The 25,860-nt window shown below is 40.6% G+C and overlaps 1 protein-coding gene across 1 annotated transcript in view; it reads right to left on the bottom strand.

The window, feature by feature from the left end:
• The window catches only part of LOC309703223 (basement membrane-specific heparan sulfate proteoglycan core protein-like), a 176,628-nt gene that overhangs the window by 23,583 nt on the left and 127,185 nt on the right, over positions 1 to 25,860 (bottom strand). Inside the window, exons 16-17 of the mRNA XM_082527940.1 lie at positions 25,252 to 25,518; positions 24,608 to 24,904 (exon numbers count right to left, since the gene is read on the bottom strand). Coding sequence (XP_082384066.1) covers positions 24,608 to 24,904; positions 25,252 to 25,518 — 564 coding nt within the window. The remainder of the gene's footprint in view (positions 1 to 24,607; positions 24,905 to 25,251; positions 25,519 to 25,860) is intronic.

Here is a 25,860-nt window from a genome sequence, read left to right on the forward strand (position 1 = left end):
CATGTGATTGTGTTCAGAGTCAGTTCAAAAAGCAGACCCACATGTTAAATGGTTCTTATACAGCACTTATTTTACTCTTCTGAGCGCTTCACACAACTGGTGCATTCACCCATTCACACTAGCGCATTTTTCTTAGTGCTTTGTGACAAACATTCACACACACATTCATACTCCGATGGATGCCTCGGAGAGCAATTTGGGGTTAGTATCTTGCCCAAGAACATGTGATAAGCAGACTAGGGGAAGCCAGGAATTGAACATCAGTAGATGTTCAGCTCTACCGCCTGAGCTACAGCCGCCCTTGCAAAGCAGGACTCAGATTACCAAACAAAGGTGACCTTTATTATGAAGCTGATAGTTTCAGGCCTCGATGGTAACAAATGAAGAAAACTGAGTTACAGATAACCAGTGTTGGGACTAACGCGTTACAGTAACTACATTTTTATTGTGGTAACGAACACGGTAACTAGTTATTATGCCAAAATCAGGAACGCGTTAGTCGTTACTGGGATTTAGATAGGGTCGTTACTTCGTGTGGTGGCTATCGCAGAGCTTCCACAGATTCAGTAACATTAGCAAGTGGTGGAGGCAGCAGGTGGATGAGGGAAAGGGGAGGCAGGAGGAGGAGCAGAGCCCCGAGGCAGCCGCTGGTCCGAGTGTCAGGTGAACTGAACTTCAGGTAAGAAGTTATGACCTGCAGTCTATCTGGGTCAGATATGAACCAAGTTTAGGTGGAGTTTATTTTTGTTATTCTGACTTTTTCCGTACTGCGTACTAGCTAGCATGACGGAGTTTCTATATAGCTGGGTGGGTGCTATGAAGATGTTGAACTTTATTTTGTTCATAAGGTTAATTATTAGAGTTGCCAACCGTCCCGTAAAAAACAGAATTGTCTCGTATTCAGAGAAAATATTATGCGTTTTGTATTGAGGTGAAAAGACACACAGTTTGTCCCGGACTGCAGTTTTTGTGTTGGATGTAAAAAGCGCACATGATGCTGTGACGTAAAATCCTGAGGATCTTTGGAGAGACCCTGAACTTCCTCAGTTGTTGTAGGTGATACAGGCGCTGCCTAGCCTTTTTGGTCTGGACCTGAATGTGGGCAGCCCATGTCAGGTCTGAGGAGATGTGGACACCAAGATACTTGAAGGACTGCACCCTCTCCACTGGAGCTCCATTGATGATAATGGGCTTGTAGTCTCTGTGCTGACCCCTTCTGAAGTCCACCACCAGCTCCTTGGTCTTGCCGATGTTCAGCTGGAGGTGGTTGTCCTGGCACCATGATGCCAGATTCTTCACTTCATCCATGTAGGCCGCCTCATCGTTGTTGGAGATGGCACCCAACACCACTGTGTCGTCAGCAAACTTCACAGTGGTGTTGGAGCCATGGGTGGCCACACAGTCTGAAGTGTAGAGGGAGTAGAGCAGTGGCGAGAGGACACATCCCTGAGGTGCTCCTGTGTTGATGATGATGCTGTTAGAGACGCATCTACCCACCCTCACCACCTGAGTTCTGCCAGTGAGGAAGTCCAACACCCATGCACACAGATGGCTGTTGAGTCCCAGATCCCTGAGCTTTGTGAACAGTCTGCAGGGCACTATTGTGTTAAACGCTGAACTGTAATCAACAAACAGCATTCGCACATAGTTACCCTGTTTCTTGTCCACGTGGCTGAGAGTGGTGTGTAGGACGTGGGCAATGGCATCCTCTGTGGATCTGTTGGATCGGTAGGCGAACTGCAGCGGATCTATGGTGTCTGGGACAGAGGAGGAGATGATGTTCTTCAGCAGCCTCTCAAACACCTTCATTACTACCGAGGTCAGTGCAACTGGCCGGTAATCGTTCAGGGATGAGGGTTTGCTGTTCTTGGGCACAGGGATGATGGTGGATCTTTTGAAGCATGTGGGGACCACAGACTTCGCCAGAGACTCGTTGAAGATGTAAGTGAACACACCTGGGAAGACCTTCACAGACTGTGTTAATTTAACTTCTCCGTGTATAGACCCTATTGAGAGCTGTTGTTCCATAGAGTTTGATAATGAAACTTCACCAGTGCACAATGCAAATCACGAACCCCCTGGCGCAGTGTCCAGAGACTGTTACATTGTGACTAGCCCTTGTTTAAATGTATCTGTTAAGAATCAAAGTTTTATTTATTTTTTTTATTTTTATTTTTCAAGAAAAGCAGCTGAACAACTCAAGGTCTGAGATTCTGTCTGAATCGTGCTGTACTGTGCAAAGCACCATGTTGAATAGAACTTGGATCTTGTCCACGATGCTGTTAAATCAAAGACTGACTCTGTTTTAGCTCCTATAACTGTGTTGCGAGAAATTAATGTTCTGGATCCCATGGTTAATAAGTGTAACCCATCTTTACAAACTGTTTTTCCGAAGACCAGTAATGATCCTGTTCAGGATTTAAAATCTATTAGTGATCTGGTAAACTGTGAATTCATGGTCAAGTCGGTGTCTTGTGCGTCTAAATACGCTGGATCCCATGAATCCCATGAATCGCACTAAGGGAGCAACGAATAACTCGGGCTGCATTTCTGATTCTTTAAGTGTTAAGCAAACTGTGTTGGCTGACATGACTTCTTCCATGAATGAAACGCAGTCAAAGCCATGTTATGAGTCAGAGGACACTGTGTTTAGCTCCACTGAGAAGACAACCACTGATAACGGAAGCTATGATAATAACTTAATAAAACAAAGTACTGTTTCAGGTGTTGCTTCCTTCGCTGCACCTCATGGAGCCAACGATCCTGAGGTAGAAACTCATGTCCTATGTACTGTAGGTTCCTGTGACGTGAAGGTTAAAAGTAACAGGGTGTGTGACTCAACCGTGGAGACCAATAAAGAACTGCTAAGTGATGTTTCCACAGGCGGCACCCTGAACGTCATTCAGGTGGCCAGCTTGACAGCCAGTCATTCTGAGACAATGGACTCGGGGTTGGAGAAATCTAACACTAAGAACACTATGACTGCTGACTCAAGGTCTGTGAACATTAATCCCACTCAGTTCATGGACACTTGTGGTAAAGCGGTGGGCACAGAGGACTGTCTTCCCCCCGCCCTCAAAGAGTGTAAAATTGTGCCTCAGACTGTTTTTGTTCAGTCGCCAGCTTGGACTGCAGTTTTCCAGTCTCCAGTTCTGATATCCTCACGGTCCCCTCTTCAGCCACCACCTTCACCTGCTGAGAGCTCGGGGGAGCCATCTCAGCCGTCTGCAGCAGCCTTATCTGAGGACTCCACCAAACTCATTCCACCCACTATAGGCTGTGTGTTGCTGCAACTTGAAAAGCAACCTGCCACGTCAGCTGGAGGGCCCGAGGAGCCCGTCCAGCCTCCTGCCACGTCAGCTGGGGGTTCAGGAGAACCGCACCAGCCTCATGCCACGTCAGCTGGAGGGCCCGAGGAAACCGTCCAGCTTCCTGCCACGTCAGCTGGGGGTTCAGGAGAACCGCACCAGCCTCCTGCCACGTCAGCTGGAGGGCCCGAGGAGCCCGTCCAGCCCCACGCCACGTCAGCTGGAGGGCCCGAGGAGCCCGTCCAGCCCCACGCCACGTCAGCTGGAGGGCCCGAGGAGCCCGTCCAGCACCACGCCACGTCAGCTGGAGGGCCCGAGGAGCCCGTCCAGCCCCACGCCACGTCAGCTGGAGGGCCCGAGGAGCCCATCCAGCCACCACCTGCGGCTGCCTCGCTGTCGCCTGGTCCAGCTTCTGCTTCAGCTTTGCCTGGTCCACCTTCAGCTTCTGCTTCTGCTTCGCCTTGTCCAGCTTCAGCTTCTGCTCCGCCTGGTCCAGCTTCTGCTTCAGCTCCTGCTTCGCCGTCGCCTGGTCCAGCTTCAGCCACAGCTCCTGCTTCGCCGTCGCCTGGTCCAACTTCAGCCTCTGCTTCGCCCGGTCCAGCCTCTGCTTCTGTGTCGGCCTCGCCTGGTCCTGCGGCTGTGTTGCCGCCGCCCAAGCCACGTTCTGCCCCTCGGAATCGCCGGCCACTTTCCGGGCCGTCAGCTGGACATCATTGCCGTCGGGGGCGGCCTCCTGAACTGCACTGCCACTGCCTCCCGCATGGACGGCCTCCTGATAGGAGAAGGCGTGGCCTGTTGAGTAGCCAACCTCCGGGTCGGCCGCCTGAACTCATAAACTGTGGGCTGTTGTGTTGCCAACCCCTTGAACTATGTTTGGACTTTTGTCATGTGCTCCGGTGTTTCCTGTCGGCTGTTTTTGTTTCCTGTTCTGGGCCCTCCGTCCTGGTCCCCCGCCTCCCGCCCGGGCTCGGTGGTCCGTTTTTTTTTTTTTTGGTTTGGGGCTGTCTGGAGCCAGCCCTTGGTGGGGGGATGGTGTCATGGTCCTGGGTCGAGCAACCCAGCGTTCGAGTTTATGTATCTTTTGTATTTATTTTTGCCTTAGCTTAGTTCACCTAGTTAATTTCTAGATTACTGTGTAGTCCTGTTTCTTAGTTATGTCATCTCCCCTGTACTAAGTCTCCCTGGTTCATGCGTCATGTCTGTGTGGTTATGTTTGGTTCCTTGTCTAGTCTGTCATGTGTGTTAGGCCTGTTAAGTTGTGTTGTCGTGTCTAAGTCTGCATGTTTCCTGTTTTATTTTGAAAAGGGTCTTGTGTTCTGTGTTCATGAGGTTAGTTTTACTGTGCATCATTATGTTTATCCTAGTCAGCTGTTTCCTCATGTGTCTCCACTTCCCCTGATCACCTCATGTGTGTATTTAAGTCCTCTGTTTTCTGAATGTCATTGTCGGGTCGTCTGTTATCCCCACCATAGTCTTAGTATTTCATAGTATTTGTTTCTTAGTGTTTTTTAGTTTGCTTAGGGTTCCTTGTTTAACCCCTGCAATCATCCAAATAAAGGATCGCTTTCTGTTTAAACCTGCAACACCTCGTCCACATCTGCTTTTGGGTCCTGTTTCAAAAAACACACCGGCGCACCCCGCCGTGACAGAAGTAAGTAGTAATGTAACTAAGTTACTAATTTAAAGTAACTTACCCAACACTGCAGATAACTGATCACAGGAACACAGAGACTTACCTGTGGGTCATCACAAAATCTCTATTGAGGTCACAAAAGTGTCAACTTACACTTTCCAGTCAACATAAATAAATAACTGAGACTTAAACACTGTGTGATTCCACAAATGTTAATCTGTCCAAATGATTCAGTGATGTGTAGACTAATAGATCAGAAGATACTGTGGTGTATTACCTACAACATGACTGTAGACGGATCTTATCATAATTATTCCTGAAAGACTTTTACCTTTATTTTTACTCATGTTGCCATAGTAACTTTAATCTCCGAAGACCTGAACTCTTTCATAGCATTTTTATTTCTCTTTGCTATTTGGGCTGATTGGCACCTGATGAATGTAAAAACAAAGAATTACTTTTTATTGATTTTGCTCTACAAGGGCCTGATATCCACATACGGGGACATTCGTTTGAAAATTTGATAGAACAGTGGCAGAATAATGTCCTCGTGAGTGGATATCAGGTCCTTGTAGAACAAAATTTAGTACTGTGGTCTAGACAAGACAAAATGTGATGTCCACATTTGTGGACGCCACAGGCTAAATCTTGAAAGCATGCTGAGAAAATGCACAAAGCATTGCAACAAACCACTATTGAACTGTTCACTTATAACTGGACCAAACTTCCAGTTCCTCTTTACACTTACTGAGGTTTGATAAGAAGAATAAGACGACACCACATTCACACCAGAGTTTTTGAAGTGTTTTAGAGCAGTGGGTTGATGTGGATGATGGTTTGTCCTTGTATATTATGTGCATGTGATCACAGCTCTGGGCCCTGTCCTCAGGCCGCCGTCTTCCTTCTGCTCTCTTTCAGGTGCTGTTTGTTTTCTGTGTCATTTCCTCTTTTTTCTTTTTTTTAAATCTCTTTCCTTCTTTTAATTTCTTCTTCCTAGTCTGGACCTCCCCACCTGTCAGCTCTGACACTGTTACAGTTAAGATGTGTAATCTTTTTTTATTTTACTTTAATACCTGTAAATAGTTAATGTAGCAGTTAAAGCACAGTTTCTATAGTAAATGTTCTTCCTCATTTTAACTCTGCAGGCTGATGAAGGAAACAACAAAAGATCATTGAGGTTTGTTTCAGTGCAGAGATGGTGCAGATAAGACTGCAGCTCCGTGTGAACTTGCAGTTATACAAATAACAATGTTTACACAATATTTTCCATCATTCACGTCTTTTTGAGAAGTGATCCTTCCTGTCACAGTCTGATCTACAGGTCAGAGTCTAAACACTTTCTGCATATGTTCATGGTCTCAATCATTAAACCTTTACATCTTACTGACATGTATTATAAAGTATTGTCCTCATCAGGGTATGAAGAGGACAATAAAGTGCAGTGTGCTTTAGGACCTTATGTTTGCTGGATACTGATGGCTTAAAATAAGACACTGCTACACAGAAAACTGTTGTCTCAAACCACAGGCTGCATTTTCTCTTTTGTATGTGGCCGAGACGAAAATGAGGCCGTTCAGTAGATTAAAAATAAACCTGTGGCAGAACAGACAGTAACCACCAACAACCCTTCACACACATATCGGCACTGTAGCTATTCTGCATTGTCATTTTTGCGGTTTGATCTTAATGTCTTTAAATTTAATACACAAACAGATGTCATGGTCCTCCAGTCTTCTCTGACTTCCTGTCAGTGCTGTTGTGGTTGCTCTCTCTCTCTCCTGCTGTCCTCTCCTCCTGGGTGGTGCCCCATTCTGGGTTCCTGCCTTTGGCCAAAGCAACTGCTGCTCATCATCCTCATCCGATGCTTAAGGTGGTGGCTGAGCTGTAGGCTTTGCTGGATTGTTGTACTTACTTTAGTTACTGTAACCAAGACACAGAATAACTCCAGCTTTGTGTCTTTTTCATTGTAGCTGAAGTACGGGACAAACTGTTCCTTTTCAGCTCAACACGAAACGCGTAATATTTTCTCTGAATACGAGATGATTCAGTTTTTTAGGGGACGGTTGGCATCTCTACTAATTAACCTTATGAACAAAATAAAGTCCAACATCAGTAACATCATAGCACCCACCCAGCTGTATAGAAACTCCGTCATGCTAGCTAGTACCCAGTACGAAAAGGTCAGCATAACGAAAATAAACTCCACCTAAACTTGGTTTATATCTGACCCAGATAGACTGCAGGTCATAACTTCTTACCTGAAGTTCAGTTCACACTCAGACCGGCGGCCGCCTCGGGTCTCTGCTCCTCCTGCCTCACCTGCTGGCCTCCACCACTTGCTAATGGTACTCAATCTGTGGAGGCTCCATGATAGCCACCACACGAAGTAACGAGCCTATCTAAATCCCAGTAACGATTAACACATTCCTGATTTTGGCATAATAACTAGTTACCGTGCTCGTTACCACAATAATAACGTAGTTACTGTAACGCGTTAGTCAACACTGGTGAGAGCTTTCTGATGTTTACTGTGTTTGGAGTCTCAAGTTAGTTTGTTGTCTTGTGTAGTTAGTGTGTAGTGTAGTCGTTGTTTTGTTTTGTGTGTCAGTTCTACTAGTGAATGTCACAGTTGCTGTCTTAAAGCCACCAAAGGCAGACTGCAGTGTAAATGCTGAGTGACACACCTGCTGTCAGACCTGCAGGATTTATCCCTGTGCTGTTCTCATCTGTGTTATAGTGACACAAACTATTTTTTGGAGTTGCATAAATAATTTGTTCTCTTCTTATTTGATGCAGAACACCTGATTGTTCTGTAAACAGTTTTAAATGGTTTTATAAAAAACATCTGAGCCTTGGCTGCATTTTTAGGTAAATAGTACCATATAACTTTGTTGTTTGCAAAACTTGTGCATATTTTTTAAAAATGTACAATTTGTATTTGCATTTCAAGTTATGAAAATGATTCGTTAAACATGCTTTTGGTTTTTACAGTCAAAAATATCACTTTGTCTGAATTTAGATAAATTGTGCTGATACATTATATCAAAATGGGTAAATAACAGATTGGCAAGATAAACAGTTTTTAAAGGTGAAATATAGAGGCCGAATCAAAAGTAGTCAAAAATGGCCAGTTATACCCTGGACCCCAGAGGGTTAAAGGCTAAAAGCAAAGTTGTCACCAAGTACTGTTTATATTTGTGTGTATTGCTGCAGCTTCTTTGAGTATTAGCTTGGTGCCTTTGGGTGAAATAATGGTAATATGACTGATCCATATGCTCACAAAGAATAGCCACTTGTTTCTGTGCTACCAAAGTTCCCCGGCTTTCATTCAAAATGTGTTTATCGTCAGCACCGACACATTAAACTACTTAAACATTATAAATGTCTTTAAGCTCACACTGAGGCCTGTGGGGCACAATCAGCCACTGAGACAGTTCACACATTTATGTGTGTTTGTATATGAATATTTCATACTTTAAGGGTGCCTGTTTATTTAAGGGAGATGAACAAAGTACATTGGAATTGTACATAATAATATCATAGATGATAAATTAAATAGATTTTAAGTAGATGCTTGTGCATTCTTAAAGTCTCATATGTTGAATTGAACCATGTGATCTGTTCAAAGCCTCCCAGTCAGTGCTGTTCTCCATGCCTGTCTGACTGTACATGATGTCATTAGCACAAACACTTTAAAGGTGATCATTTAGGACTTCAGCAATAATACAGACAGCAATGTAGTTAGCAACAAAACAGTTTTATTGGGAATTAACTTAAAAAACAAACATCAGTCTCCTATTTTCTATCACACAGGAAAGAAGCATCAATATCTGATAATTTATTTATTTGGGGGGGGGAGGGGTCAACAGGAGAAGAATATCTCTAACAAGTTGATTTGTTCTCATCTTAATTTTTAAGTGAAAAGTGCATTTTGAGTTTATACACCATGTATATAAGGCGACCGTCCTTTTGCAGTATTTTTGTGTGCTGCGTTTTTCTGTCTTAACAAAAGGGGAACAAATGTGTTTAAGTTCACCCAGGATGATTTGTTTTCATTTTCACATGGTCTTACTGAGGTAATGCGAAAAGACTATGTGCACCTTAGCATATGCTACTTCCGGTGGCACCCAAAATGCACACAGATGGAAGCAAAAGGTGAACTTAAATACAGCTTTAATGCTGGACGACAAAACAGAAAACTGGCTGAAGTAAAATACAAAATAAACTTACGCAGGCAGACAGAACACACAACATGAATGAGGGCAGATCGTAACACTTTTGCACTTTTGCAAATATGTAATGTCCTGATAAATCGAGCAGATATTTGAAGTTTACACAGCTACATTCTCGACTGAAAATATCTTAAGCATTTATTTTGTGACCAAGAAAGAGTAATATTAAAACAAAGTAGCTGCCGCCATTGTTGGAAACTAGAATTGGCTGGGCCGCACTATGAATTCTGGGTTAGATCGGGCCACAAAGAATACACCCGACCCATCTTTTCAATCTAAGGAAAAGGACACATTTGGAGGAGTCTTCGAGGTTGGACAGTCTTCGTTGCGTTGCTGTAACGTTATCGACCTACAAATGCAGCCTGCAAAGGATGCAGCCCCTGAATTTGGACACATCAACGATACTGGAGACGGCTTCTTCTTGTTTTTGTGTTGAACACTAGTTGACCTGATCGTGACTAGTCAACGAATCGTAGCAACCCCAGTTGTTATTATTGGATGACTCTACACAGGTTTAGCTGAGATGTCGGTGACAGAAAGTGATTATAGGGTTGTAGCTTACACCGTCCCGATCATTGTGTTCTTATTTCTTAGAGCAAAAGAAGTGTCAGTCTGGACAAATGAACAGAAAAACTAAACAGAGGCAGATTCTGTTGGCATTGATATTTTTTATATTGTCATTTGTGCTAAAATATATAGATATATAATCATCGCCTTTATGTGTCCTAATATGGCTATAATTATGAAGAAGTCAGACAGTCAGAGGATTTATTTTCAACCTTCTACTATTTCCTTTATCTGTGTCTGTGCTGACAAAATGTGCTTTCTTTATTTAGAGTGCAGCTTAGTCCAGAGATGAGCTATGTTATACATTAGGAAAGCACCATGTTCTGTTTCTTCTAAAGTGCAAGACTTCACACCTTTAAATGTTTGTTTGAGACATGACCTATTACAAGTTCCTGTTTTTATAGTTTAGCAAGGTGCTTGTTTCTGCTTTTCTGCATACCTCATACACACGGTTTAAGGTCATTGAAAGGTCGCGTGTCTATGTATAGTATAGCTGGAAACACACACACACACATGCAGTCTGAGCAGAAGAAAAGCTGCTCTGGAAACATGAGCAACAGTTTATGTTAAGTAACTAATAGCAGAACCAATAACTCAGTGAAAATAAGGACACTTAAACTAAACATCAGTTTAATGGGGTCACTGTTGTGCTGCTGTCAGCTGCAACAATGAGTTTTATGTTAAAACCGAGGATATGCTGTCTGCTTTCACCGTCTGTCTCTTTAGCAGTAAGAGGTTCTGCGCTGTTTGGTTAGCTGCACTGACACAGGAAAATCCAGCTGTTAGCTGTAATGTTCAGGTCTGTGAAGCACTTTATGAACGAGGACTTCATGAAGGAGAGTCTGTTTGACATGTTTTGTGAACTTTAAGTTCTTATTTCTTAAATCCAGTTTCACAGACAGTTACATCTGAGTCAGTGTTTGAGAGCAGGGCTCTAAGATGTAAATTATCATTTATACATGTGGTGTTTTTTAACGTCCACTATAAAGGACAAATGTAATTTCATGCATTTGAACCTGTTTTACATACAAGAACATGTTTGAGTAAATATTTAACTATTTTTCACGTAGAACCACTTAACAGTGTCCCAGCTGTAGATCTTCTGTCGTGAGCTGAGAGAAGAAGTGTTTCTATAATCTGCTGCAGAGGACTGTGGAAATGTTTGCTGCATAAATCAGCAGCTACAAACACTGAGAACCTGCCTGGATATCAGCATAAGGACGTGTGTGAGGGGTCACTGGCTGCCCCTGTGTCTGTCCCACCTGTGTTGGAGAACAATAAGGTTTATTATAAAAGCATTGTCTCCCCTTGATGCAAAGTGAAGTTCTGTTTTGTGTTTGAGTCTTTGCAGGTGTGTAATGTTACTGTACCTTATAGGATTTGTTTAGAAGGCGGAGACAGACTCTGTATCTGTGTGGACGAGGAAATCATCTGGTTTTACTTTCATGTAAACATCTGGCCTCAGACACATAACTTATCATTTGTAATTTGTTCTGTGTTGTAAAGATTTTTTTTGCAAAACATGTGAAGCTGAAACACTTCTCTATCTTCTTCTGTATCAGTAAAAAAACATTAAGACCTCTCCTGGGAGCTGACAGTGACTTGAAAAAGTATCATACCCTTTGAACGTTTACACATTTTGTCACCTTACAAGCGCCAACTTAAATGTTTTTACTGGGATGTTCTGTGATAGACCAACACAAATAGTGCAGAACTGTGAAGTGGTATGAAAATGATACATGGTTTTCAAAATTTTAAGCAAATAAAACTCTGAAAAGTGTGGCATGCATTTGTTTTCAACCCACCTTCATCAATACTTTGTAGAGACACTGCTCGCTGCATTTACAGCTGCAAGTCTTTACCAGCTTTGCACATCTACAGACTGAAATGTTTGCCAATTATTTGTTGCAAAATGGCTCAAGCTCAGCCAGACTGTGAACAGCAATTTTTCAAGTCTTGCCACAGATGCTCAGTGGGATTTAGGTCTGGACTTTGACTGAGCCATTCTAACACAAGAATATTCTTTGATCTAAACCAGGGGTCGGCTGGTGTCCTGCAGGTTTTAGAGATCACCCTGGGTTTGCAGTTGTAGCATGCTTTTTCCATTTTTGGATGATGGATTGAACAATACTCCTTGAGATGTTCAAAGCTTGGGATATTTTTTTATTACCTAACCCTGCTTTAAACTTATCTCCAACTTTATCCCTGACCTGTCTGGTGAGTTCCTTGGTCTTCATGATGCTGTTTGTTCACTAATGTTCTCTAACAAACCACTGAGGCCTCCACAGAGCAGCTAAATAGGTGACTTCTGAAGGTAAATGAATGCACTGGATTTTAATGAGGGATATCAGAGTACAGGTGGCTGAAAACAAATGCACGCCACACTTTTTAAAACCATGTATCATTTTCATACCACTTCACAATTATGTGCTACGTTGTGTTGGTCTTTCACAGAAAATCTCAGTTTAAAAAAGGTGTCAAAATGTGTAGAAGTTCAACAGGTATGAATACTTAAGCTCATGTAAGCTCATGCTTTGTTCAGTTTGATCAGAAATATCAGAGTGACCAGTTTAATGTTGAAGGAAGTGATCAGAGTAAAATACAGCTTTATTATCCACTTAGCTTTGGTTCAGACTAATAATTGGTTCTTAGTGCAGTGGCACTTTGATATCACTGTAATGTGTTGTCATGCTAATAATGCCAGTAATAGATTACTTTGGCTTGTACAGTAAACATGTAGCTTGCAAAGAACAACGAACATGTGTTTTTATTCTTCATTTGTTTGGTGTTTAACTGTTTTCCCATCTCACTAAATACACAGATTTAAAAAGGTGAAAAGAACAAAATAATACATTTGAATAAATGTCTGTTTCCTAACATGAGAAAAATGCCGCCGGACCTAACTTATATTAATAAGTCCACCCAAAATGAATTTCATACTAATTAAAAATCTTTCCAAACCAGGTTTTCTTTTTATAAAATTAACTTTGGTGTACTCACTCTTAGTTCTAAGATCTTTAAACTCAATAAGAGAGGAGGTGATGTCATCGTATTCATCTGATCCTGAAATGTTCATATTTTTATTTACAGGATTGTAAAAACATATCACATGAAATTAGACTCATTAAATTAAAAATAAGTTTAATCTCTAATTGTTCTGTGCTTTTCAGCACATATACTGTACCATTTCTGTTTTTCACTTGTGTGACTGATTCATAGACGTCAGCAGTACCTAAAGAAAAAAACAAGCCAGGCTCACATTAATCATTTTATTACAGTTACACTAAAGATCAGAGCAAAAACAGAAACACTGTGTGAGTCAAAACCAGGACTGTAAGATCTTTAAATGTTATTTAAAAAACTGCTGAACACAAACTGAACCTGATAAATGTTTGTGTTAATGGAGGTTTAATAAAAGTCAGTATCCATCCATCCATTCGCTTCTGCTTATCCTTTTCAGGGGCGCTGGAGTCTATCCCAGCTGTCATAGGTCGAGAGGCAGGCTACATCCTGGACAGGTCGCCAGTCTGTCGCAGGGCTCACACACAGGGACAGACAACCATTCGTGCTCACATTCACTCCCACATTCACACCTATGGGCAATTTAGATTGATCAATTAGCCTTTCCCCACTAAAAGTCAATATAAATAATGATAATAAAGATGGTTTAAATACTGACCATGTTGAAGAGAGCCATACACATGAGTTTCATTCTGGTTGACTCCATGATTTGTGGAGGAGCCCGGACTGTGACTCTCAGACTGGATCGACCTAAAACAGGAAATAAACATAATTGTCATGGTCCTCGGTCTTTTGACCCAACGGTTTGTGTTTTTCATTATTATGATATTGTGTTTGTTCTGATTGTGTACTGGGGTTTAGACTTTTTAGTTCCTAGAGTTTGGTTTCTGTGTTCCCTCTGTTTAGTGTCTGTACCGTGTCTCTGTGCATTTCCTGTTTTATTGTGAAGATCCATGTCTTCTGTTAGTGTGTTCAGTTTATGTTTTCCCCTGTCTCATCAGTTCAATTTGGTTCAGCTGTGTCTGCCTCCTGTTTGCTATTCCACGTTTCCCTCTGTGTGTATTTATAGTGTGTGTCCTCGTGTGTTTGTTGCTGGTTTGTCTGTGTTCTTTCCCTGCATCATTCTGTGTCGTCCCCAGTGTCTCCCTGCATCATCATTTTGCCTTTGCTGTTTCTGTTTGTTTCACCTCTTTATGAATAAAACTCATTTGCATCTCAGCTGCCTGCATCTTAGGTCCTAATTCTCAGCCTCCACTCATCTGCCACAGCAGACGTGACAACAATAAACTCAAAAGCAACTGATGTTTGTTTAAAATAATAATAAAAAGTATTTTACCAACCTGGTGAAGCATGAATCTGTAAGATAAGATAAGAATACTTTATTAATCTCAGAGGAAACCAAGCGGTCACAGTGGCTCAAAGACAGTAAGAACAGTAACTGACTAAACTAAATAATATAATATATCACAAAGTATGAATATTAATGCACACCACAAAAAGTAGAGAATTTCAATTCTGTTGTACCAGCTGCAAATGGCAGCATTTCATCGTGCAGTCGATGGATGTTAGTAGCAGCAGGTATAGAGTATTGCACATTGAGATATTTACAGACACCAGTGTGTGCATGTATGCTTTCACATGATGATGTATGTTGTAGAGTCTGACAGCAGCTGGAAGGAAAGATCTCCTAAATCTCTCCTTCACACTGTGGGTGCAGCAGCCTGTCACTGCAGGAGCTGCTCAGTGCTGTCAGAGTGACCTGCGTGGGGTGGGAGGTGTTATCTAACAGGGGTGACAGCTGAGCCACCATCCTGTCACTGACTACCTCCACTGGGTCATGAGGACGTCCCAGAACAGAGCTGGTCTTCTTCATCAGACTGTTCAGATTCTTTCAATTACAATTATTATGTTTAAATGTTTCACTGATATTTTGTGTCATCAGATCAGAATGAATGTTTGAATATTTAAAGTGAATGTAGTAAATAATCTCTGTAAAACTATCTATTAGTGAAATGTTCATATTTTATTTACAGGTTTGTAAAAACATATCACATTAAATTAGTTTCATTAAATCAAAAAAAAGTTTCATCTCTAACTGCTCTGTGATTTTCAGCACATATACTGTACCATTTCTGTTTTTCACTTGTGTGACTGATTCATAGACGTCAGCAGTACCTAAAGAAAAAACAAGCCAGGCTCACATTAATCATTTTATTACAGTTACACTAAAGATCAGAGCAAACACAGAAACACTGTGTGAGTCAAAACCAGGACTGTAAGATCTTTAAATGTTATAAAAAACTGCTGAATGCAAACTGAACCTGAGAATGTTTGTGTTAATGGAGGTTTAATAAAAGTCAATATTAACAATGATAATAAAGACTGTTTTTCAATGCTGACCATGTTGAAGAGAGCCGTACTCATGAGTTTCATTCTGGTTGACTCCATGATTTGTGGAGGAGCCCAGACTGTGACTCTCAGACTGGATCGACCTAAAACAGGAAATAAACACAATAAACTCAAAAGTAACTGATGTTTGTTTCAAATAATAATAAAAAGTATTTTACCAACCTGGTGAAGCAGGAATCTGTGAAAGAGACAAATGTTATTACACATGTTTGTCATGTATAAATTGTTCCACTGATATTTTGTGTCATGAGATCAGAATACATGTATATGTGTGAATAATTAAAGTGTATGTAGTAAATAAACTCTCTAATACAGCATGAAAAGAAGAGGCTCTTACACTTGGACTGTCTGCAGCGATACAACAAGAGCAGGAGAATAATAATGAGAGAGACTCCACAAACCAGTCCAACCATCAACCACACAGGAGATGAAGAGCTGTCAGCTCCTGACACGATTACTGTGACAACAAACAATAATTAATTATTAATAAAGTGTAAAAGAAGAACTCTGAGAGCACAAATCTCTGCTACGGCAGCTCACTCTGTTGACAGCATTTACTTTTAAAGGAACAATATTGTATTTTCAGTGTATTTATTTTGTTTTATTTGTACTGTGAGAAGTTTGTAGTTCAGTGAAAATAAGTCCAAAGGCAGATTTGTTTCAACATGACAACAAGGGCAGATGTGAAATGTAAAAGTGAGGTCAGAGGTCAAACAAATTATAATTTAAATCTTTATACAGTATTTTCTATATGTTGACAAGACACAACACCTTTGTAAGAATCATAGTTTCTGTGTTATAAGGATTTATTTAGTCATAAAGTTGACCTTGAAGACCTCGGTGGCTGTAAGCCAAATGTTAATGGATAGTTAACATGACTGCAGCTCGTCAGTGAGGTAACCAGGCAGGTCTGCTGGGATCCTTTCTAGGAAAATAAGGTTTGTATGCTAACAGATTTTCCCCTTGTTTCAGTTTCTTCCTGCTTCAAGATTCGTTTTCATGCCATCATTCACCTCCAGTCAGACGCCTGCCGCCTTGGATCATTGCCCCCCTATTCACCACCACCGCTGCCCCCCTCAGAGCCTCTTCGTCACTTGCCTGCCTGCCCATCGTTCAGCAGTTTCCACAGACCTCTGCTTTATCCTTTACCCCCAGCTAGTCTGGACTCCAAGTAAGGCATAGTTGCAGCCACTTTATGAACACTCTCTGTCTTGTCACATTCCCTCTCAGATTTCCTGCCCTAACTGCTCTCTCCTCTCCCACAGATCTGTCGCCCTCACGCTGTTATGTCCGCTCCTCTGGCCTGTCTCTCTCACCTCAGTTAAGATGTTTTTGTAGGACTCGCTCATTAATTTTAAGTTCATTTATGTTTTGTTCTTGTTGACTGAGTCAAAGCTCACAATCTGTTGTGTTAAATGAATTATCCTTTGTTTGATAAAGAAACTTTCACTCATTACTTCCTCTGCTGTTTTCACCTGAGTCCCACACATGAGTCCTGAAACTCACCGATATTAAACCTGACAATATAGAAATATTATATAATAGTTTTATAAAAGTTCTGACTAAATAGACCCAGATGGATTTAAACATTAAAAGAGATAATATCATGTTATTTCTCAAGCATGAAATCCATTAAAATCCATCACGTTTTGATCCTGCTCACCTTTAACTGACATCCAGCTCTGTGCTGACTCTCTTCCTGAGTACTGACACTTGTAGAAACCTTCATCAGACTTTGACACTGCAGAGATCTTCAGCTCCCCTCGGGTATCATTTTGAATAAGTTTGTCATTGTGATAGAAAAACACATTGGAAAGTATTTTTTGTGTTCTCAAACTGCAGCTCAGACTAACAGAAGCTCCCTCAGTCACAGGATGAACAGGACTCACCAGGATAGGACCATCATCATCTGTGAAACAATCACACACAATTGTTTCAGTCAGACCAGCTGGTGCACACTTTGAGAAAAAGCTGTGAGTCGTGTCTCATGATCTACATGCAGACCTGGTTTTCTGAGTGATTATGAGGACTGGAAATATAGTTGGGATGTTTCCTGCAGGAGTCAAATTATTGACGGTGACATTATTGAATGGTTGAAGGTGAAATTTTAAATGTTTGTATGTTTGTGTTATTTTGCATGACGTGTTTCCTAAATTTCTCTGAATTGAGACATTAAAGGTTCATCTAATGTGACGACAGAGATGTTGAGCTTTGTTGAGTTTTATTCTGACAGAGAAAATGTAAAATACTGTTGGCAAATTATGACAAACTGGATTATGAACGGATGAAGAGAAATTAGACCAACATCCAAGAATATTTTGATGCTTTGTTGCCTGAAATTGTCTGAAATTCTCATTTTTGTTTGTGTTGCCACATAGAATTACTTCACATACAGCAAAGCTGAGACAAATGTTCATGTGACGTCTAAATCATTCAGATCCAAGAAGTAAATGTATAATAACATACTCTGTACAGTGATGTTGACTGCACTGCTGAACTCTCCTGATCCAGACTCACACCAGTACACTCCAGTATGTGACTTTGATGTGTGGATGTCACATGTGGATCCAGTCATTCTCCTACAGTCAGAGAGTCGGCCGTCCTCAGAGAACTTCCTCACTCTCCACTCAGTGAAGTTTCCCTCACAGGTCAGTGAGACAGAGTCAGAGGTGAAGTGTTGCACTCTGTCAGGACTCACTGTGAGAGACGCTGCTGAATGAACATCTGGAAACAACATGCAGTGAAGAGACAAAGCTCACAGATGTTAGGATTCAAAATATCACAGTGAAAATATTTGTTTGTTTGAAGCTTTTGTTTTGAAGATCAAATTTAATAGTTCAAAATGATAAAGTGTTTGTTTGGTGAGACAACACTAAGTCTGACAACAAGCCCTGAATCACACAGACAGTCAAATCAATGGAAAACAAAGGAGCCGAATACTGACATGTTTAAGATGATCTAACCCACATGCTTTATCTGCTGGCAGCTCATGTAGAGCTTGGTACACGTCATGTGACATCATGAGCTTTGAGTCATCACTCTCAGCATCATCCACCTGATACAGATCACTCTGAACACACTTCAGTCATTTGCTGTAATGCTTCTGTCATAATTCTGTGATATTGTCTGTTTCACAGATTCCTTCTACAGTGAGATATTTTGCAGCAGCAGGACCAAAACTAAAAACCTTTGAAGTATATTTTAAATGAACAATAACAGCAGCTGTTATTTGTGACGTCTTCTTCTAGCGTCCATCTGTAGTCAGTGTTTCTCTTGTATTTGTCAGAGCTGTTAACCTGCCTGCTGACATCTTTGTTTCTTTATTAACTATATTTGACTTTTTTATCTGAACACCTACCTGAGCACTAAACAAAGAGTCTTAACTGTGTAAATCCTGTCTGTGCACTAAGTAAAAATAATCAGTACAAACAGAAACATGAGTTTAAATATCAAAACATTTAAAATCTCATAGATGTCTTTTGTTTTTCATGTTATCACATTAAATAAGAACTGAAAAATAAGAAAAGGAAACGAAGAAATTCAGTTTGGTTTGATCACAGAGAGAAAGGAAAACATTCAGTTCATTTGTTCTTTTGGGAAGTTTTAATATAAACGGAGATAAATGGTTGTCATGGAGATGAGATTTTAATGGTCTAAATCCTGGTGAATAAAAATGATGACCTAACATGAGCTCATTGAAAGGACAGAGAGAAACAAACTGACCTGCAGACCAGACAAACTTTGGTTGACTGTGATCAGTGTGATACTCTGGGTCTCCTCTTCCAGCTCTGCACACATATCCTGCTGTGTGTGTCTGTCCATGAATGATGTAGGAGTCCTGTGCAGTCCCACTGCCATCAGGTAGCAGCTCATAACTGGAGGATTTATAGTTGAATGTTTTCAGATCAGGAACAGCTTTATACCAGTAGAAGCTCCATCCTGCAGACGGATGTTCAACCTCACAGTTCAGAGTTACTGAGGCTCCAGGACTCAGCCATGATGGAGACACAGTGAGGACAGGACGGGGTTCATCTGTTCAACAAAGATTTTCTCTCAGTGAACATGTAGTACAGTCTCTGAACAGTGAGCTCAGTTTATACAAAGAATAATAATCTCAGTCTATATGAACAGAAACACATTTTACAAAGTGTTCAAACAGCTTAAAGCAAACATGACTTACTGTCAGAAACTGTCAGTGTGACTGAATCACTCCACTCTGTTGTTTTACGCTGTGAACTTTTCATTCTGCCCTTACAGCGATAGTTTCCACTGTTGGATGATGAAGCAGAAATAATCCTGTATTCATTTAGATTTGGAGCTTTTATCATGCTGTTTGTTTCCCACTCATAATCCCACTCAGTGTCTCCTCCATGGATCTCACATCTGACAGTGATCGTCTCTCCTCTGTATATCTCAGACCAGTTTGGATGCAGAGTCACAACAGGTCTGATTGAGACTGTTAATGTTCAAGAAAGTACAATAAAAACACATGAATGATAAAAAGTTCAGTTACCATCAGATGTAGTGCTTTGTAGGAAGTTACATTTAAACTCACCAGTTGTGTCAATCCAGACTAACTGGCTCCACTCTGTGTAGTAAACTTGTTCTCCTCTTCCTCCTCTGCAGCTGTAGCGTCCTCCCTCTGAGACACTGATTTGTTCATTTGTCACAGGTTGATAAGATTTCCAATCTCTGTACCAGTAGTATTTCCATCCATATGATGATGGGCTCACAGAGCAGGTCAGGGTCACACTGCCCCCTACTGGAACAGCTGTCCTATCAGCTCTCAGTTCAGCCTTTGGTTTCGCTGCAGTTCAGTTTAGAACAAGAACATAAAAGTAATAATGACTGAATCAGAACAATTTAAAGATGGAAATATGTAAATGATCAAATATCACAAAACCATAGTTGAGATAAAACAAACTGTGCCACACAAAATATTCTGTATTTCTGTTTTGATCAAAACAGTGAATTTGTTTTATTTACTTTTGTGTATTTTAATTTATTACATACATGCACATTTCAAATAATTAATTTGAAGCATGACTGAGTTTATTGATCAATAATGAGGAAGTAACCCAGGTCAATATGATCTGATTGTATTTTGAACATGTGAGAATTGCTCCTAAATGAGTGTGAGCAGTTATCGTTTCATTGGTGTTGTTCTTTACTTTTGTTTTTGGTGTATTGGGATTTGGTGAGTAACAGTTGGTTTTCTTTGGTGTCAGTTAGCACGTTATGTCCTTGTGTTCTTCACTCAATCTGATGTTGAAGCCTCTGATAGCTAAGATGAGACCTAGTAAGGTTGTTTTATATTCTTTTGCTGTGGAAGCTGACATTTCCTGTCGCACAGATGTCTTTAGACCACACTAATACGCACAGTCAACTCTACCGCTGACATTACAGGGAGCAGTTTGGATGTGATTTCCAGCTGAGCTGTTAGGAATGCTGGAATAAGACTCCAGTGTTTGTGTTGCAAAACAGATCAGGTTTATCAGCTGAGAGCAGATCTCAGAACTGAAATCTGAGACTGTTGAATCTTGACGGTGATCCAAGGAGATCTGAACTTCCACTGAAATCATCTGTTCCTGCTGGATCAACTCATATTCCAGAGATCAGGAATCTGACTCACACTTCTGAACTTTGATACGACTCCACCATAAACTCTGTTACTGCGACACACAGAGGATTTAATCCAAGAACTGATTCCACACCAGACTGTGACTGTGAAAGGTTTCTCTGTAAATCTGTGAACAGCTGATTTTGTGCTTTCAGTGTTGTAATTCCATTCATTATGTTGGTGTTGTACTGGTAACTCACTGTGTTACTGATTATTCCTAACCAGCCACTCTGCAGGTCTAGTGAGTAAACTGAGTCGACTCATATTGATCAGAGTTTGAAGAGCAGCTGAAAGAAAGCTGGTTAACCCTGAAGGAGCTAACACAGGTTAACAAGTAGTTAACATAGATAAGAGTTCAAACTAACCTGAACTAGACAGAGAGAGATATTTTTACATATTGTTGTTTAATTTTATTTAAATATTTTATTCTGGTTTTCAGATGCATAAATTAATGTAAACTGGAAACTGTTGTATATTTCTGTGTCTTCTGTTTCCGACCTACAAGTTCAAAGTTCACCCTGGTCCTGGTATGTATTATTGGTTATTGGTTGTTATTTTATTTTAATTTTGTTTTATCTTTAGTGAAGTATTGAGTTTTCCCATGTACCATGAATGCACCGCTGCACTGCTCATGTTAACTTTCTTTCACTGCAGCTCTAACACAATTGGCTTTGTGGATCAATAAAGTATCTATCTATCTATCTATCTATCTATCTATCTATCTATCTATCTATCTATCTATCTATCTATCTATCTATCTATCTATCTATCTATCTATCTATCTATCTATCTATCTATCTATCTATCTATCTATCTATCAGTATTGACCTGTTTAATATGTGTCCTATGTTGTAAACTGGCTGTGCTGGATTATTCACTCACATTAGGAACACCATGTAGAAAGAATTTAACGACTGTTACGCCCCTCAAAACAGAAACGCAAAACAACACGGGAAAAGTGTGTAACGCACGCAAAAACCACACAGCTGCTGCTGAATTGACGAGGTTTATTTTTACAAAGCTGAAAAAAAAAGGAAAAGACTCACAATAAACACAGCTGAGCCAGGAAGCTAAAAGCATCAGGCTCTCCAAGGCCAAAATAACAAACAAAAACTCTCCCCCTTCCTAGAAACAAAACACAGGGTAAAACTTCCCTGATCAAGAAAAGGAAGATGCAATGCCAGACCTCCCTGGCTGTCCACAAAACAGGAGAAAACTGGGTTAAACAAAAGTGGGTTAAACCACTGCCTGCTTCCACTCTGCTGAAAACTGGTGAAAAATCCACATGTAGCAACTGAGCTGAATAAACTGGGATCATTACATTTATGTTTCATTTTTTTTAATGAAATTTACTGAATATGTCTTTCAACTCCACATGCTTCTGTCACAGTCCTGGGTCTGTGAACCAGTGTTTTGATTTTGTATTACAGTGGTCTCTCCCTCGCTACAATGCAATTCACCTCGGTTTCCCTGGATCTTTTCCTGGCTGTTATGAGTAAATTATGAGCTTTGCCGGTGTCGCCCGAGAATACCCCGAGATTGCCACAACAGCACTAAAAACCCTGTTGCCATTTCCGACATCATAACTGTGTGAAGCGGAGTTTTCTGCAGTTACAGCTTCCAAAACAAAATTGCGGCGCAGACTGAGCAAAAGCAACACACTTCAGGTGTCACTGTCCCCCATTATGCCCAGGTGGGACCGGCTCGTTGCAGAGAAACAAGCACAGGGCTCTCACTGATTCAGCGTTATGGTGAATTATATATTTTCATGTACTTTATTTTTATCTTTTTGTAGTTTTGTCTCTTATTTTGAAAGAAATATTTACGTGTTACCATAGCGATCAGCGAGCATCAGGGAGAGAGGAGGATCTTACTCTCAATGTGAAAGAAAGCCTGCGATAAAGGACCGCTGCTGTCCAGTACAGAATGCGTTCAGCTTGTCAAATTTACATAAATCTTTGATCGCTAGCAGTGTGACTCTGAAGTGCTGCACTGTATGTTTATAAGTTTTCTCCCCAACAAACACAACACTGGCGACAAAACGTGTTGCACCGTCAAAGGCAACCGCGGGTGTGTTTGGTTTCATTCTTTAATTTTGGACTTATTTTTCTAGAAGGTTTGAACTTTGAGAGTTTAAACAAGAGAGAAAACTGTGAAAATGTTCGTGCCTGTCTGAGAAAAGTGAATAAAGTGTGTAGTGAGGGGTTTAACAGCCTTAAAACATCTATAATAATTGTAAAAAATAAAGTTGGCTACTTCGCAGATTTCACCTATCGTGGATTACTTTTAGAATTTAACTCCCGACATAAACGAGGGGACACTGTATTTTCTTGTTCCCCAGTCAGTCGTCTCCAGGGTTGGGTATCGTCACTGATTTCTAGAAGTCGATTCGATTTGAATGTGGGAAATTTTGCCTCAGACAGTCAGAAATATTATAATTCTGATCACTTATCAGTACATATTCATATTTTTATATCTATAAAAGTTGAGACTTTATCAAAGGTGTGAGCATCACAGCAGGTGCCTGCTCTCATTTACTGTTTTAGCTGGTTGGTGGCTGTTGAAATCTTGTGGTTTAACCTGAGATTCTGGCGTTTCGGGCAAAATACATTTATATTTAGAAAATCGATTCAGGATTTTATTGAATCAATATCACGTTATTCAAGCTAGAATCGATTTTAATCGGAAAATAGATAATCAAAACCCACCCTAGTCGTGTCTTTTGTCTCTCTGGTCTCTGTGCTCCGTGTTCCCTATGTTCAGTGTCTCGTCCGTGTCTGTGTTATACTTGCTGTTTTACTTTGACGGTCTCTTGTCCTTTGTCACTGTTTCTAGTTTTGCTTCACCCTGGTCTCGACTGTTCTCCCCTCATGTGTCTCATTCCCTCGTTTCACTCAGTGTATTTCAGACCCCTGTTTCTCTCTGTCAGTGTCACGTCGTCCCCTCACCATGCTGCGTGTTTCCGTGCTCCCTGAGATCAGTGTCACTCGTTTACAGGTTTCCCAGTGTTTTTGTTTTTAGTTCCCATTTTTTTGTTTCATTTTGTTTTTGCAAGTTTTTTTCTTTTCGTGAAAATTATACCGCTGCAATAAAGCAGCCTTTTAAGTTCATTGCTCTGATGATTGTTTTGCGTTTGTGTCCTACATCCTCCCTGCCACACAGCCGTATCATAACAGTTTCACTGTGAGTGATTGCTGTGGATTTTATGTAAAACTTTATGTTGCATCTTCAAAAAATAGAAAGAAAATAACTGAGACTAACAATGAAGTATCGTTGACACTGGTTTACTGAACCTTCTTTTCAGTGCATGTACAGAACATGAGTATCCATTTTCTACTGCCTCCTACAGGACACACTCTTCTTCCACTTCCTTACAACATTAATGTAACACAGAACCACTACTGGCTCTCCTGGCATTACCATTGTAACGACACACTCATTCTTTTTCTTTCAGATGAATAACAGGAACTTAGGATGTAGGTATCTATGATTAATAACTATTATTCACTCATATATTTATATAACCAACTAATTTCTTGCGATACCACACTTTAAAACTTGTTTTACGCTACTTTTGATACTAAAATGAGAAGAAAGCCTGCAGTTTTATTGAAAGACGTGATATTTTCTTGTTTTTGCATCAAACGTTGTGCAATAGAAATTTTTTTTTAAAAAAAAGGTGAAATATGCCCAACTTACATGACACAGTCAGTGTGATGATGTCACTCCACTGTGTTAACAAATACCCCAGAAGCACAGTACTGATGAAATTATTTTGTTTTGTTTTTGAAATTAAAATGAAATGTGTCCAACTTACCTGTTACTTTCAATGTGGTGATGTCACTCCACTCTGTCCAGGAAAAGCTTCTTTTGCCCCGGCAGCTGTATCCTCCACTGTCAGACTCAGCAGCGCTGCTGATTGTGTATTCACTGGATGTTGGAGGTGTGTTTAACTTGGCTGGACTCCATTCATACGTCCACTGAGCTCCTTCACCTCCCTGAATCTCACATCTGACAGTGACTGTCTCACCTCTGTATATCACACCGCTGTATATCACACCGCTGTATATCTGAGGCCAAGGTGGCTGCAGGGTCACAGTGGGCTTAGGAGGAGCTGTTCAAATAAACAGATATCATTAGCAGACTGATAATTTGACTTGAAAATCAACAATAAAATGTTTTGTTTTTATTAAATAAATTAAACCAGGCAATTTACTGATCTTTATATTTGATTGTTTACTTATTTCTACATATTTGCATTTATTTATACATTTATGAACATGTAACCTATGAGCTGTAAGTTAGCTGTTGTTTGCAAACAATGCTGTTAAACCTCCAATATATCCAAATAATCACACAAAATTAAAAACAAAACCTGTTGTGTTGTCGCAATACAAAGAATTTTGTTGTGTTTTTGGATGAAACATTGTAATTAAAATGTGTGAAACGTGTCCAACTTACATAATACTCTGAATGCGATGATGTCACTCCACTCTGTCCAGGAAAAGCTTCTTCTACCCCGGCAGCTGTATTCTTCATTGTCAGACTCAGTAGCTCTGCTGATTCTGTATTCACTGGATGCTGAACCTATGTTTACTTGGCCTCGTCTCCATTCATACGTCCACTGAGCTCCTTCACCTCCATGAATCTCACATCTGACAGTGACTGTCTCACCGCTGTATATCTGAGTCCAGGATGGCTGCAGGGTCACAGTGGGCTTAGTGGGAACTGTTCACATAATAATGATCCAGTTAGAAGAGAAACATGAAAACTCTGCTGTTTATAACGTAAGAGTAGAGTGACTGCAAAGCAAATGATTCACAGACAGTTTGAAGTCTGAAAATCAAAACAAAGTCACAATAAAACAATTTATAGCTTTCACACTGTAACACAATATTTTAATATAAAATGTATTAGAATTTACTTTGTAAAGTTATATTTTATTTATACTCCAAAACTCACAGATTTTTCTGCTTTACATTTACTTTGAGGTTAAAATCAGCGTGAAGCTGGGAGCCAGTATGAAAAATGGGAGTGCTGGGATCCTATGTGATGTGTTTGAGCTCAAAG

Source organism: Aulonocara stuartgranti, assembly GCF_965226115.1.
Source record: "Aulonocara stuartgranti genome assembly, chromosome: 3".
Classification (NCBI taxonomy): Eukaryota; Metazoa; Chordata; class Actinopteri; order Cichliformes; family Cichlidae; genus Aulonocara; species Aulonocara stuartgranti.